General features: G+C 47.2%; 2 protein-coding genes across 7 annotated transcripts in view; both read left to right on the top strand.

Annotated features, from left to right (window-relative positions):
• ctnna1 (catenin (cadherin-associated protein), alpha 1) overlaps positions 1-11,257 on the top strand; it is a 226,794-nt gene extending 215,537 nt beyond the window's left edge. For 5 of the 6 annotated variants that reach the window (XM_042326140.1, XM_042326139.1, XM_042326138.1 and 2 more), the window contains 4 exons: positions 1,046-1,180; positions 8,423-8,452; positions 9,435-9,647; positions 10,208-11,257. In XM_042326140.1, coding sequence (XP_042182074.1) covers positions 1,046-1,180; positions 8,423-8,452; positions 9,435-9,647; positions 10,208-10,285 — 456 coding nt within the window. In that variant the 3' untranslated portion in view covers positions 10,286-11,257. The remainder of the gene's footprint in view (positions 1-1,045; positions 1,181-8,422; positions 8,453-9,434; positions 9,648-10,207) is intronic. The other variant, XM_042326141.1, reaches the window with a different exon arrangement.
• Positions 7,370-8,386, top strand: LOC121846955. Its single transcript, XM_042326145.1, has 2 exons — positions 7,370-7,808; positions 7,854-8,386. Exons 1-2 carry the CDS (start codon positions 7,370-7,372, stop codon positions 8,384-8,386), a joined length of 972 nt encoding a protein of 323 aa, XP_042182079.1.
• Positions 11,258-14,000: the final 2,743 nt, after the last annotated feature.

Raw genomic sequence — 14,000 nt, 5'->3', positions numbered from 1 at the left:
CACCATCACTACTATCACATCTACCATCACCACCATCACTACTATCACATCTACCATCACCACCATCACTACTATCACATCTACCATCACCACCATCACTACTATCACATCTACCATCACCACCATCACTACTATCACATCTACCATCACCACCATCACTACTATCACATCTACCATCACCACCATCACTACTATCACATCTACCATCACCACCATCACTACTATCACATCTACCATCACCACCATCACTACTATCACATCTACCATCACATCCACCATCACTACTATCACATCTACCATCACATCTACCATCACTACTATCACATCTACCATCACATCTACCATCACATCTACCATCACATCTACCATCACATCTACCATCACATCTACCATCACCACCATCACATCTACCATCACATCTACCATCACCACCATCACATCTACCATCACATCTACCATCACCACCATCACATCTACCATCACATCTACCATCACCACCATCACATCTACCATCACATCTATCATCCCCAACACCACTCACATCTATCACCACCATCACTACTATCACATCTATCATCATCATCACCACTATCACATCTATCATCACCACCATACACAACACCACCACTGACATCATCACCACTATCGCCGCCACCATCATCACTGTCACCACTACTAACACTATCACAACGATCATCACCACCACCACCATCATCGCCATTACCACCACCACACTATCATCATCGCCGCCACCACGATCATCGCCACAACGATCACCATCACCACTACTACCATTACCGCTACAACCATTACTATCACTGCCACTACCATTACCGCCACCACTACCATTTCCACTACAACCATTACTCTCACTGCCACCACCACCACCAATACTCTGCCGCTCTGTCTGTGCTGACTGATGACTGGGGTATCTGGAGACGTATTCACATACTGCATTTACCTTCCATTATGTGCTCTGTCCAGACTGCCTTTATGTCCTAGTCTAACCCTGCCTCTCTCTCTGTCTCTCTCTCGGTCTCTCCAGTGTCCAGACTCAGCCTGTAAGCAGGACCTGTTGGCCTACCTGCAGCGTATTGCTCTGTACTGCCACCAGCTCAACATCTGTAGTAAGGTGAAAGCAGAGGTCCAGAACCTGGGAGGAGAGCTCGTGGTCTCTGGGGTAAGAACTGATGTGCTTTGTTACTAACACTTTACATGTGTAGTCTAGTGGTTAGAGCCAGGTAAGTCTCTTAAGAGTTTTGCACACCTGGATTGCACATTATTATTTTTTACATCCCTCGAGCTCTGTCAAGTTGCTTGTTGATCATTGCTTGACAGCCATTTTCAGATCTTGCCACAGATTGTCAAGCCAATTTAAGTCAAAACTATAACTAGGCCACTGAACATTCAATATCGTCTTGGTAAGCAACAGTGTATATTTGGCCTTGTGTTTTAGGTTGTTGTCCTGCTGAAAGGAAGTGTTTGTTGGAAAGCAGACTGCCTGTGCTTAAATCTATTGTTTATTTTCATCCTAAACAACTCCCCAATCCTTAATGATGATGAGCATACCCATAATATGATGCAGCCACCACCATTCTTGGAAATATGAAGTGGAACTACATTGGATTTGCCCTAAAGATTACACTAGGTTTTCAGGACATAAAGTTAATTTCTTTGTCAATTTTGTTTTTGCAGTTTTACTTTAGTGCCTTCCTGCAAACAGGATGCATGTTTTGGAATATGTTCTGATTCAGCCTCGGTTTTCTCCTATCACAGCCATTAACCTCTTAACAGTTTTTTTTTAAAAATATATTTATATTTTGTACCTCCCTTTTCTCCCCAATTTCGTGATATTCATTTACGATCTTGTCTCATCGCTGTAACACCCCAACGGGATCGGGAGAGGTGAAGGTCCATGTGTCTTAACACCCACTCGATTGAATGCTAGGAGACACAGATCAACTGACGACCAAGTCAGCTTGCAGGTGCCCGATTAACCTGGACGCCAGGAGACACCGATCAACTGACGACCAAGTCAGCTTGCAGGTGCCCGATTAACCTGGACGCCAGGAGACACCGATCAACTGACGACCAAGTCAGCTTGCAGGTGCCCGATTAACCTGGACGCCAGGAGACACCGATCAACTGACGACCAAGTCAGCTTGCAGGTGCCCGATTAACCTGGACGCCAGGAGACACCGATCAACTGACGACCAAGTCAGCTTGCAGGTGCCCGATTAACCTGGACGCCAGGAAACACAGGTCAACTGACGACCAAGTGAGCTTGCAGGTGCCCGATTAACCTGGACGCCAGGAGACACAGATCAACTGACGACCAAGTCAGCTTGCAGGTGCCCGATTAACCTGGACGCTAGGAGACACCGATCAACTGACGACCAAGTCAGCTTGCATACCCATCACAAGGAGTCACTAGAGCGCGATGAGCCAAGTAAAGCGCCCCCGGCCAAACCCTCCCCTAACCTGGACGACACTGGGCCAATTGTGCGCCGCCCTATCGGACTCCCGGTCACTGCTGGTGGTGATACGAGTACCAGGCTTTGATGGCACTGCAACACTGAGATTCAGTGCCTTAAACTACTGCACTGCTCAGGACTGTTACTCTAACTGTTTGTCATTATTGGCCTCATGGTGAAATTCCTGAGTGGTTTCCTTCCTCTCCGGCAGCTGAGTTGGGTTTGATGCCTGTATATCTTTATAGTGACTGGGTGCATTGATACACCATCCAAAGTAGAATTAATAACTTCACCATGCTCAAAGGGATATTCAAGGTCTGCTTTTTCCTCATTTTTACCCATCTACCAATGAGTGCCCTTTGTGATTCCTTGGAAAACCTCCCTGGTCTTTGTGGTTGAATCTGTTTGATATTCACTGCTCGACTGAGGGACCTTACAGATAATTGTATGTCTAGGGTGTACACGGATTAAGTAGTTGTTAAACACTATTATTGCGCACAGAGTGAGTCCATGCAACTTATTATGTGAGTTAAGCACATTTTTACTCCTGAACTTATTTAGGCTTTTCATAACAAAGGGGTTGAATACTTATTGACTCAAGACATTTCAGCTTTTCATTTTTTAAAAATTATTTATTGTTACTTACACTATACATACATGTGGCCAACTGTGTTACGAACACTACATGCTGTGTAGTCTAGCTTTACACTGTGTTACTAACACTATACATGCTGTGTAGTCTAGCTTTACACTGTGTTAATAACACTATACATGCTGTGTAGTCTAGCTTTACACTGTGTTACGAACACTCTATGCTGTGTCCTGCTTCTAGAGCCGCTGACCGCGGTACACCCATACCAGTCAGCATGGGTTCAAATCCCACCCAGGGCTCTTCTGACTCACACCTGGCCTTCTCTCCACTGTTCCATCTGTTTTAGAGAACTATGTGTGAGAATTACCGCTGAATGATAAGAAATGGCTACCACTTTGATCTGCCTTGTTAGCCTGGGAAACGGGTAACGCATTGATCTGCCTTGTTAGCCTGGGAAACGGGTAACGCATTGATCTGCCTTGTTAGCCTGGGAAACGGGTAACGCATTGATCTGCCTTGTTAGCCTGGGAAACGGGTAACGCATTGATCTGCCTTGTTAGCCTGGGAAACGGGTAACGCATTGATCTGCCTTGTTAGCCTGGGAAACGGGTAACGCATTGATCTGCCTTGTTAGCCTGGGAAACGGGTAACGCATTGATCTGCCTTGTTAGCCTGGGAAACGGGTAACGCATTGATCTGCCTTGTTAGCCTGGGAAACGGGGTACGCATTGATCTGCCTTGTTAGCCTGGGAAACGGGTAACGCATTGATCTGCCTTGTTAGCCTGGGAAACGGGTAACGCATTGATCTGCCTTGTTAGCCTGGGAAACGGGTAACGCATTGATCTGCCTTGTTAGCCTGGGAAACGGGTAACGCATTGATCTGCCTTGTTAGCCTGGGAAACGGGTAACGCATTGATCTGCCTTGTTAGCCTGGGAAACGGGTAACGCATTGATCTGCCTTGTTAGCCTGGGAAACGGGTAACGCATTGATCTGCCTTGTTAGCCTGGGAAACGGGTAACGCATTGATCTGCCTTGTTAGCCTGGGAAACGGGTAACGCATTGATCTGCCTTGTTAGCCTGGGAAACGGGTAACGCATTGATCTGCCTTGTTAGCCTGGGAAACGGGTAACGCATTGATCTGCCTTGTTAGCCTGGGAAACGGGTAACGCATTGATCTGCCTTGTTAGCCTGGGAAACGGGTAACGCATTGATCTGCCTTGTTAGCCTGGGAAACGGGTAACGCATTGATCTGCCTTGTTAGCCTGGGAAACGGGTAACGCATTGATCTGCCTTGTTAGCCTGGGAAACGGGTAACGCATTGATCTGCCTTGTTAGCCTGGGAAACGGGTAACGCATTGATCTGCCTTGTTAGCCTGGGAAACGGGTAACGCATTGATCTGCCTTGTTAGCCTGGGAAACGGGTAACGCATTGATCTGCCTTGTTAGCCTGGGAAACGGGTAACGCATTGATCTGCCTTGTTAGCCTGGGAAACGGGTAACGCATTGATCTGCCTTGTTAGCCTGGGAAACGGGTAACGCATTGATCTGCCTTGTTAGCCTGGGAAACGGGTAACGCATTGATCTGCCTTGTTAGCCTGGGAAACGGGTAACGCATTGATCTGCCTTGTTAGCCTGGGAAACGGGTAACGCATTGATCTGCCTTGTTAGCCTGGGAAACGGGTAACGCATTGATCTGCCTTGTTAGCCTGGGAAACGGGTAACGCATTGATCTGCCTTGTTAGCCTGGGAAACGGGTAACGCATTGATCTGCCTTGTTAGCCTGGGAAACGGGTAACGCCTTGTTAGCCTGGGAAACGGGTAACGCCTTGTTAGCCTGGGAAACGGGTAACGCCTTGTTAGCCTGGGAAACGGGTAACGCCTTGTTAGCCTGGGAAACGGGTAACGCCTTGTTAGCCTGGGAAACGGGTAACGCCTTGTTAGCCTGGGAAACGGGTAACGCCTTGTTAGCCTGGGAAACGGGTAACGCCTTGTTAGCCTGGGAAATGGGTAACGCCTTGTTAGCCTGGGAAATGGGTAACGCCTTGTTAGCCTGGGAAATGGGTAACGCCTTGTTAGCCTGGGAAATGGGTAACGCCTTGTTAGCCTGGGAAATGGGTAACGCCTTGTTAGCCTGGGAAATGGGTAACGCCTTGTTAGCCTGGGAAATGGGTAACGCCTTGTTAGCCTGGGAAATGGGTAACGCCTTGTTAGCCTGGGAAATGGGTAACGCCTTGTTAGCCTGGGAAATGGGTAACGCCTTGTTAGCCTGGGAAATGGGTAACGCCTTGTTAGCCTGGGAAATGGGTAACGCCTTGTTAGCCTGGGAAATGGGTAACGCCTTGTTAGCCTGGGAAATGGGTAACGCCTTGTTAGCCTGGGAAATGGGTAACGCCTTGTTAGCCTGGGAAATGGGTAACGCCTTGTTAGCCTGGGAAATGGGTAACGCCTTGTTAGCCTGGGAAATGGGTAACGCCTTGTTAGCCTGGGAAATGGGTAACGCCTTGTTAGCCTGGGAAATGGGTAACGCCTTGTTAGCCTGGGAAATGGGTAACGCCTTGTTAGCCTGGGAAATGGGTAACGCCTTGTTAGCCTGGGAAATGGGTAACGCCTTGTTAGCCTGGGAAATGGGTAACGCCTTGTTAGCCTGGGAAATGGGTAACGCCTTGTTAGCCTGGGAAATGGGTAACGCCTTGTTAGCCTGGGAAATGGGTAACGCCTTGTTAGCCTGGGAAATGGGTAACGCCTTGTTAGCCTGGGAAATGGGTAACGCCTTGTTAGCCTGGGAAATGGGTAACGCCTTGTTAGCCTGGGAAATGGGTAACGCCTTGTTAGCCTGGGAAATGGGTAACGCCTTGTTAGCCTGGGAAATGGGTAACGCCTTGTTAGCCTGGGAAATGGGTAACGCCTTGTTAGCCTGGGAAATGGGTAACGCCTTGTTAGCCTGGGAAATGGGTAACGCCTTGTTAGCTTGGGAAATGGGTAACGCCTTGTTAGCTTGGGAAATGGGTAACGCCTTGTTAGCCTGGGAAATGGGTAACGCCTTGTTAGCCTGGGAAATGGGTAACGCCTTGTTAGCCTGGGAAATGGGTAACGCCTTGTTAGCCTGGGAAATGGGTAAAGCATTGATCTGCCTGGGTAATGGGTAAAGCATTGATCAGCATGATGATTATCACGTTAGATAACCTACCATGTAAATGTGCTCCAAAACATCTATCTTCCATCTACATTAGTCTAGCTTTTAGTAACCTCATAGTAACCTAGGGGTTCATCTACATTCTGTTACCTCATGGTAACCTAGGGGTTCATCTACATTCTGTTACCTCATAGTAACCTAGGGGTTCATCTACAATCTGTTACCTCATAGTAACCTAGGGGTTCATCTACATTCTGTTACCTCATGGTAACCTAGGGGTTCATCTACATTCTGTTACCTCATAGTAACCTAGGGGTTCATCTACAATCTGTTACCTCATAGTAACCTAGGGGTTCATCTACATTCTGTTACCTCATAGTAACCTAGGAATATGTTCCAAATGGCACCCTATTTCGTATATAATGCCCCTTTTTTGACCAGAGCCCATACTCCTGTGGTCTAAAGTAGTGTACTACATAGGGAATAGGGCCCCGGTCTAAAGTAATGTACTACATAGGGAATAGGGTGCCATTTGTGTCGGTGCGTTAAAGTAGACAGTCTGACCTTTTTTGAAACAACTCAACATTTAATAACGAAGGTAATATTTTCACCTAGATTTCCTTCCTTGATATGAGAAGTCTTAACCCAACCAACTGAACAAATGTATTTTACTCTTTAGTGAGTCATACTTTTTTTTTTAAATACACATTTCATCCTCCTTTCAGTTAAAAATTTGCTCTGAATTTATCCACAGGTTGCTTTTGTCAATTTCAATGCAAAACTGTAATTTAATCTTTCCTGGCCTCATTGAATAGCTGAATTTAAACTTAATAACCCAAGAAATAGCTTCCCATTAACTAATGATTTACAGCCGGTGTTTGATGCAGAATAAATAAATAAGATGAAAGAAATAATAACAGTATTATAAAAGTCCCAAATGACACCCTATTCTCTGCTTAGTGCACTACTTTTTGACCAGGGCTCATAGGGCTCTGGTTAAAAGTAGTGCACTAAATAGAAAATAGGGTGTCATTTTGGACACAACATTTATATAAAGGCTTCCCTTCTCTTTTTTTCTTTTTCCTGTTTTCTTGTTAAGAGACGAGTGTCCCAAAATACAGTCCTTTCTCCCAGTAGTTTAATTACTGGCTTAAAGGAATACCTCAGGATGTCGGCCATTTTTATGCCTCTGCACCTTGTAGAGTCCGTTCCCCGATTTTTAATTGAGGCTGTTCTGGGGGCAAGATATGAATGGAATAGGTTCCATTTGGAGCACAACCCTGGTACTGCTCTGGACTCATTTCAGTTATACCCTGTTCCCCACATGGTCAATCTGCTGCATGTTATTCAGTTATACCCTGTTCACCACATGGTCAATCTGCTGCATGTTATTCAGTTATACCCTGTTCCCCACATGGTCAATCTGCTGCATGTTATACCCTGTTCCCCACATGGTCAATCTGCTGCATGTTATACCCTGTTCCCCACATGGTCAATCTGCTGGATGTTATACCCTGTTCCCCACATGGTCAATCTGCTGCATGTTATTCAGGTATACCCTGTTCCCCACATGGTCAATCTGCTGCATGTTATACCCTGTTCACCACATGGTCAATCTGCTGCATGTTATTCAGTTATACCCTGTTCCCCACATGGTCAATCTGCTGCATGTTATACCCTGTTCACCACATGGTCAATCTGCTGCATGTTATTCAGTTATACCCTGTTCACCACATGGTCAATCTGCTGCATGTTATTCAGGTATACCCTGTTCACCACATGGTCAATTTGCTGCATGTTATTCAGGTATACCCTGTTCCCACATGGTCAATCTGCTGCATGTTATACCCTGTCCACCACATGGTCAATCTGCTGCATGTTATTCAGTTATACCCTGTTCACCACATGGTCAATCTGCTGCATGTTATACCCTGTTCACCACATGGTCAATCTGCTGCATGTTATTCAGTTATACCCTGTTCACCACATGGTCAATCTGCTGCATGTTATACCCTGTCCACCACATGGTCAATCTGCTGCATGTTATTCAGGTATACCCTGTTCACCACATGGTCAATCTGCTGGATGTACAACAGTCACCCGGCTGCGGCCTTGTCCTGCTCTGAAGCCTTTACCCCCGAGGCTCCATCATGTTGCACTTGACTTCTACAGTTCCAACTATTAACGTTCAAGTTCCCTCTCTCCCTTTTCCCTTTTACAGGAGGTTTCCCAAGCATTCCTAGAGAGCCAGGTATTACCCACCTTCAGATACAGTACAGTAACACTCAGGCTGCAGCCCAAACACCAACCTATGCCCTATTATAGTTGTGCTACTTTTGACCCAGAGCCTTAGGCCTTCTTGACCTATGTGCCCTAGTCAAAAGTAGTGTACTATATAGGGAATAGGAGGCCATTGGGGATGTAGCCTGAGACATTGGCTAAAGCCAGACACATAGGATCATATGAACTCCGTGTCCCTCTGATCAGTGAGGGTGGTGGTGGGAAACATGCAGGTGGAAATACAGGTTGTCTCTAACTGCTGATCTGGGGTCAGATAGAATGTGCTCCCAAATGGCACCCTAATGCCGATAATAGTGCACTACTTTTCACCAGGGATCATTTGGGATGCATCTATATGGTTATACTGTATAATGTTCCCAAGGTTATCCTGGGAGATAGTTAGTTATCTGATCCTAGAGCTGTGGTTTAAGAGGACAACTTCTACCTCAAGCACTGGCTAACCTTGTCTCTTCTCTCTCTCTCTCTCTCTCTCTCTCTCTCTCTCTCTCTCTCTCTCTCTCTCTCTCTCTCTCTCTCTCTCTCTCTCTCTCTCTCTCTCTCTCTCTCTCTCTCTCCTCTCCCTCTCCCTCTCCCCTCTCCCTCCCTCTCCCCTCTCCTCCTCTCCCTCTCCCCCTCTCCCCTCGTCCCTCCTCCCTCCCCCCGTCCCCGTCCCCCTCTCCCCTCGTCCCCCTCCCCCTCTCCCCTCGTCCCCCTCCCTCGTCCCCCTCCCCTCTCTCCCTCCCTCCCTCCCTCCCTCTCCCCCTCGTCCCCCTCTCCCCTGTCCCCTCCCTCCCCCCTGTCCCCCCTCTCCCTCGTCCCCCCCTCTCCCCTCCCCCCCGTCTCCTCCCCCTCCCTCGTCCCCCTCGTCCCCTCCCTCCCCTCCTGGAGGGGGTCCCTCCCTACCTCCCTCCCCTCGTCCCCCCCTACCCTCCCCCCTCCCCCTCTCCCTCCAGGTGGACAGTGCCATGTCTCTGATCCAGGCAGCTAAGAACCTGATGAATACGGTGGTGTCCACGGTCAAGGCGAGCTACGTGGCCTCCACTAAGTACCAGAAGTCCATGGCCATGCAGTCCCTCAACATGCCTGCTATCTCCTGGAAGATGAAAGCCCCAGAGAAGAAACCCCTGGTCAAGAGAGAGAAACAGGAAGATGGATCCAACAACAAGGTAATGTGATTAATGTTAAAGCTCCTCTAAACTGCCCCCCCCCCCAGGTAAATTAACTGAGAACATACTGAGAACATACTATCATCAACGACCTGGGAAATAGTTGCAGGGGAGAGAAGAGGGATGAATGAGCCAATTAGAAGCTGGGGATGATTAAGTGACCATGAGGGCCAGATTGGGAATTTAGCCAGGACACCGGGGTTAACACCCATACTCTTACGATAAGTGACATGGGATTTTTAGTGACCACAGAGAGTCAAGACACCCGTTTAATGGCCCATCTGAAAGACGGCACCTTACACAGGGCAGTGTCCCCAATCAATGCCCTGGGGCATTGGGATATTTTATTTTAGACCATAGGAAAGAGTGCCTCCTATTGGCCTTCCAGCACCACTTCCAGCAGCATCTGGTCTCATATCCAGGGACTGACCAGGACCGACCCTGCTTAGCTTCAGAGGCAAACCAACAGTGGGATACAGGGTGTTATGCTGCTGGATTTAATGATGCAGGACACATTTCTGTGAGAACATACAATAAAATATTATCATCTCTTCTCTTAGGTCAAGAGGTCATCCCACAAGAAACATATCAACCCTGTCCAGGCCCTCAGCGAGTTCAAAGCCATGGATAGCATCTAGAGATGGAGCAGTCAGTCAGTCAGTGTGGTGAGAGGTGGAGGAGCTAGAAGGTTGAGATGCTGATGGAGCTGGCTAGATCAACTGTAATGTGTAGACGGTTGGAGCTTCTTTTTTAATCTAGTCAAAAAAGAAAGGGCGCATTTTTTTTCGGGGGAGGGGCGGGTTGAATGCATTTCTTATTTCCTTCCCTGGCCTAGTCAGCTGTCTAGTTTGATGTGGTGTTGCTATGCAGGCTCGCTAAGGTTGAACACTACACACACACACACACACACACACACACACACACAAGAGGCTCTTAAGCTCACTCTTTCTCTACCAGTCTCTTTTTTTTCATTCAAACAACTGCATTCTGATAAGTCTCTAGCCTACTGTATAACTTCTCTACTGGAAAATAAGGTGATTTGGGTGGGTGGGGGGGGCAGCAACTAGACCAAGTAAAGGGCGTTTCTAATTCATTTGATTTTATTCCAGTGTTGGTATAAGATGGGACGGTGGATTTCATTAATATTGTAAAATCTAATTCTCTTCAAACTAATCATTTTGACCTCTGACCCTCTTATTTGAACCCCCTGACCCCCAACCTGTGACGCGAGATCCCCTGTGTATTTTTATACAATGTCTTTCTACCATGTTTTATGATTGCGTGGATGGTGGGGAGGGTGTTGGATGGTATTTCCGCTATGTGTCGTATATGATATGATACAGTATTGTGTAGGTGCAGATCAGATGATCAGATAGGCCTTTCCACCCGACGCAAACACATCTCTCTCTATCACTTTATTACTCTTGACTCAAGCAATAACTGGAGAGCATTTGGATGTGTATCTTTCTTTTCTCCATGGAGGTTTTTTTTGATAAATGTTTTAGTTTTAGCTTTTTGATTTAAAAATAAATAAAATAAGAGACAAATTGATTTTTTTTTTTCATTCTCAATGTATTCTCTGCTTATCTAATAAAAGTTTGATATTATCATTTCGTTACCACTTTATACTTAATTATAAACTGAATTGTCATAAATGTTTTATTTACCCCTGTGGTTAACCAGGTTATAAAGAGTAATCTGAATGAGGTCTGGTTGTTTCCCCATGTGGTTAACCAGGTTATAAAGAATCTGAATGAGGTCTTGTTGTTAACCAGGTTTTAAAGAGTAATCTGAATGTCTTGTTGTTTACCCCTGTGGTTAACCAGGTTATAAAGAATAATCTGAATGAGGTCTTGCGTGCCTCGCTGGATGCAGCAAGCCAAAGCTAATAGAGAGAAGAGAATCATTCTCTCCCAGCCTTCTGGTTTAATACGTAACACTAGCCCAGGGGGCCACACACACACACACACACACACACACACACACACACACACACACTCAGTGAGACTCATTTAAATTAGCTGACATACACACCTCTGTGTGTGATAGGTCACAGTGAGGCTGTGGAGGGGGTCTGGGGATCAGACAAGGCTGTGGAGGGGATCAGACAGGGCTGTGGAAGGGGTCTGGGGATCAGACAGGGCTGTGGAGGGGGTCTGGGGAATAGACAGGGCTGTGGAGGGGGTCTGGGGAATAGACAGGGCTGTGGAGGGGGTCTGGGGATCAGACAGGGCTGTGGAGGGGGGGTCAGACAGGGCTGGGGGGGGGTCTGGGGACAGGGCTGTGGGGGGCTGGGGAATCTGGGGATCAGACAGGGCTGTGGAGGGGGTCTGGGGATCAGACAGGGCTGTGGAGGGGATCAGACAGGGCTGTGGAAGGGCTGTGGGGGTCTGGGGATCAGACAGGGCTGTGGAGGGGGTCTGGGGAATAGACAGGGCTGTGGAGGGGGTCTGGGGAATAGACAGGGCTGTGGGGGGGTCTGGGGATCAGACAGGGCTGTGGGGGGGTCTGGGGAATAGACAGGGCTGTGGAGGGGGTCTGGGGATCAGACAGGGCTGTGGAGGGGGTCTGGGGATCAGACAGGGCTGTGGAGGGGGTCTGGGGAATAGACAGGGCTGTGGAGGGGGTCTGGGATTCAGACAGGGCTGTGGAGGGGGTCTGGGGATCAGACAGGGCTGTGGAGGGGGTCTGGGGATCAGACAGGGCTGTGGAGGGCTGGGGGTCTGGGGATCAGACAGGGCTGTGGAGGGGGTCTGGGGATCAGACAGGGCTGTGGAGGGGGTCTGGGGATCAGACAGGGCTGTGGAGGGGGTCTGGGGATCAGACAGGGCTGTGGAGGCTTGAAGAGATACGTTCACCAGGGCTTCCAGGCCCCATTGACTCTCAATGAGACCACTGTGCATCTTAAGTACCACCCTAAACCCTCTTCCCTATATAGTGCACTACTTCTGAGCAGAACTTTATAGGGATTGTTATTTGGGCTACAGCCCAGTGGCTAAGCAGCCAGATAGTCAGATCATTATTCCTCCTCCTAGCTCTGCTCCTGAGAAGGAGGAAGAAGAGAGGTGGGAGGAGAGAGAGGAAGAGAGAACTAACGAGAAGCTTTTTTCCCCATGAATTAGTTAAAGCAGTGAAGGCAATGTGGAAGTGTTAGCTGTGATGTTAGCTTGTGGTTCCATCAGCGTAGAATACTCTGTATCCCAAATGGCATCCTATTCACTTTATATTGCACTACTGGACCCTGGTTAAAAAATAGTGTGCTTTGTAGGGAATAGGGTGCCATTTGGGATCATATAATAGCTCAGTAAAGTATGCAAGGATGGTGGGTAGTGCAGTGGGTTTATTTCTTTGAACCAGGGCCACTTTGGGTCTTCATGTTGCGATGCTTCAGCTTGTTTCTCAACAGAGGCAGGTCACGTAGGGTTACGACAGATGGACAGATTCATTTTTGTTTTGGGTTCTTTGAGCGTAACGTTGGGCTGTGTGGTGTGTGATATTTGGACTGTGTAGTTTAGAGTTTTAGTTAGGTTTAGACAGACTCTTCTCATAACAATCTCATTTTGTGATGAGAGAATAAAGCGGACTCCCAAATTCCACCCTATTCCCTATATGGTGCACTACATTGGACCCCCCACCCCCAGGGAATAGTATTATTTGGGACTTGCATTAGGAGTTATGGTAACATTCCCATAGGACTCTGGTCAAAAGTAGTGCACTACATTCTAGAGGTCGACCGATTAATCGGAATGGCCGATTAATTGGGGCCGATTTCAAGCTTTCATAACAATCGGAAATCGGTAATTTGGACGCCGATTAAAAAAATAAAATGTTTTACACCATTATTTAATATTTATTTAAGTAGACCAAGTCAGTTAAGAACATACTTATTTTCAATGGTGGCCTAGGAACAGTGGGTTAACTGCCTTGTTCAGCTCAGAGATTCAATCTTGCAACCTTACGGTTAACTAGTCCCAACGCTCAACTAGTTACGCGCATGCAGTAAGAAGCCAAGGTAAGTTGCTAGCTAGCATTAAACTTAATCAATCATAATCACTAGTTATAACTACACATGGTTTATGATATTAGTAGTTTATCTAGCGTGTCCTGCTTTGCATATAATCGATGCAGTACGCATTCCCGAAAAAGGACTGTCGCTGCTCCAACGTGTACCTAACCATAAACACCAATGCCTTTCTTAAAATCAAGACACAGAAGTGTATAATTTTTAAACCTGCATATTTAGCTAAAAGAAATCCAGGTTAGCAGGCAATATTAACCAGGTGAAATGTCACTTCTCTTGCGTTAATTGCACGCAGATTCAGGGTATATGCAACCATTTGGGCCGCCTGGCTC

Source organism: Oncorhynchus tshawytscha, linkage group LG08, assembly GCF_018296145.1.
Source record: "Oncorhynchus tshawytscha isolate Ot180627B linkage group LG08, Otsh_v2.0, whole genome shotgun sequence".
In the NCBI taxonomy this organism is placed as follows: Eukaryota; Metazoa; Chordata; class Actinopteri; order Salmoniformes; family Salmonidae; genus Oncorhynchus; species Oncorhynchus tshawytscha.
Note: the sequence above shows the minus strand (reverse complement) of the source record. Positions and strands in the feature narration are given on the sequence as shown.

Excerpts from the sequence above, each read along its gene's own strand:
- LOC121846955 (XM_042326145.1), top strand. The coding sequence starts at position 7,370 with ATGTCGGCCATTTTTATGCCTCTGCACCTTGTAGAGTCCGTTCCCCGA. Across the intron at positions 7,809-7,853 it reads TGTTATACCCTGTTCACCAC|ATGGTCAATCTGCTGCATGT; the intron begins ATGGTCAATCTG and ends CCTGTTCCCCAC.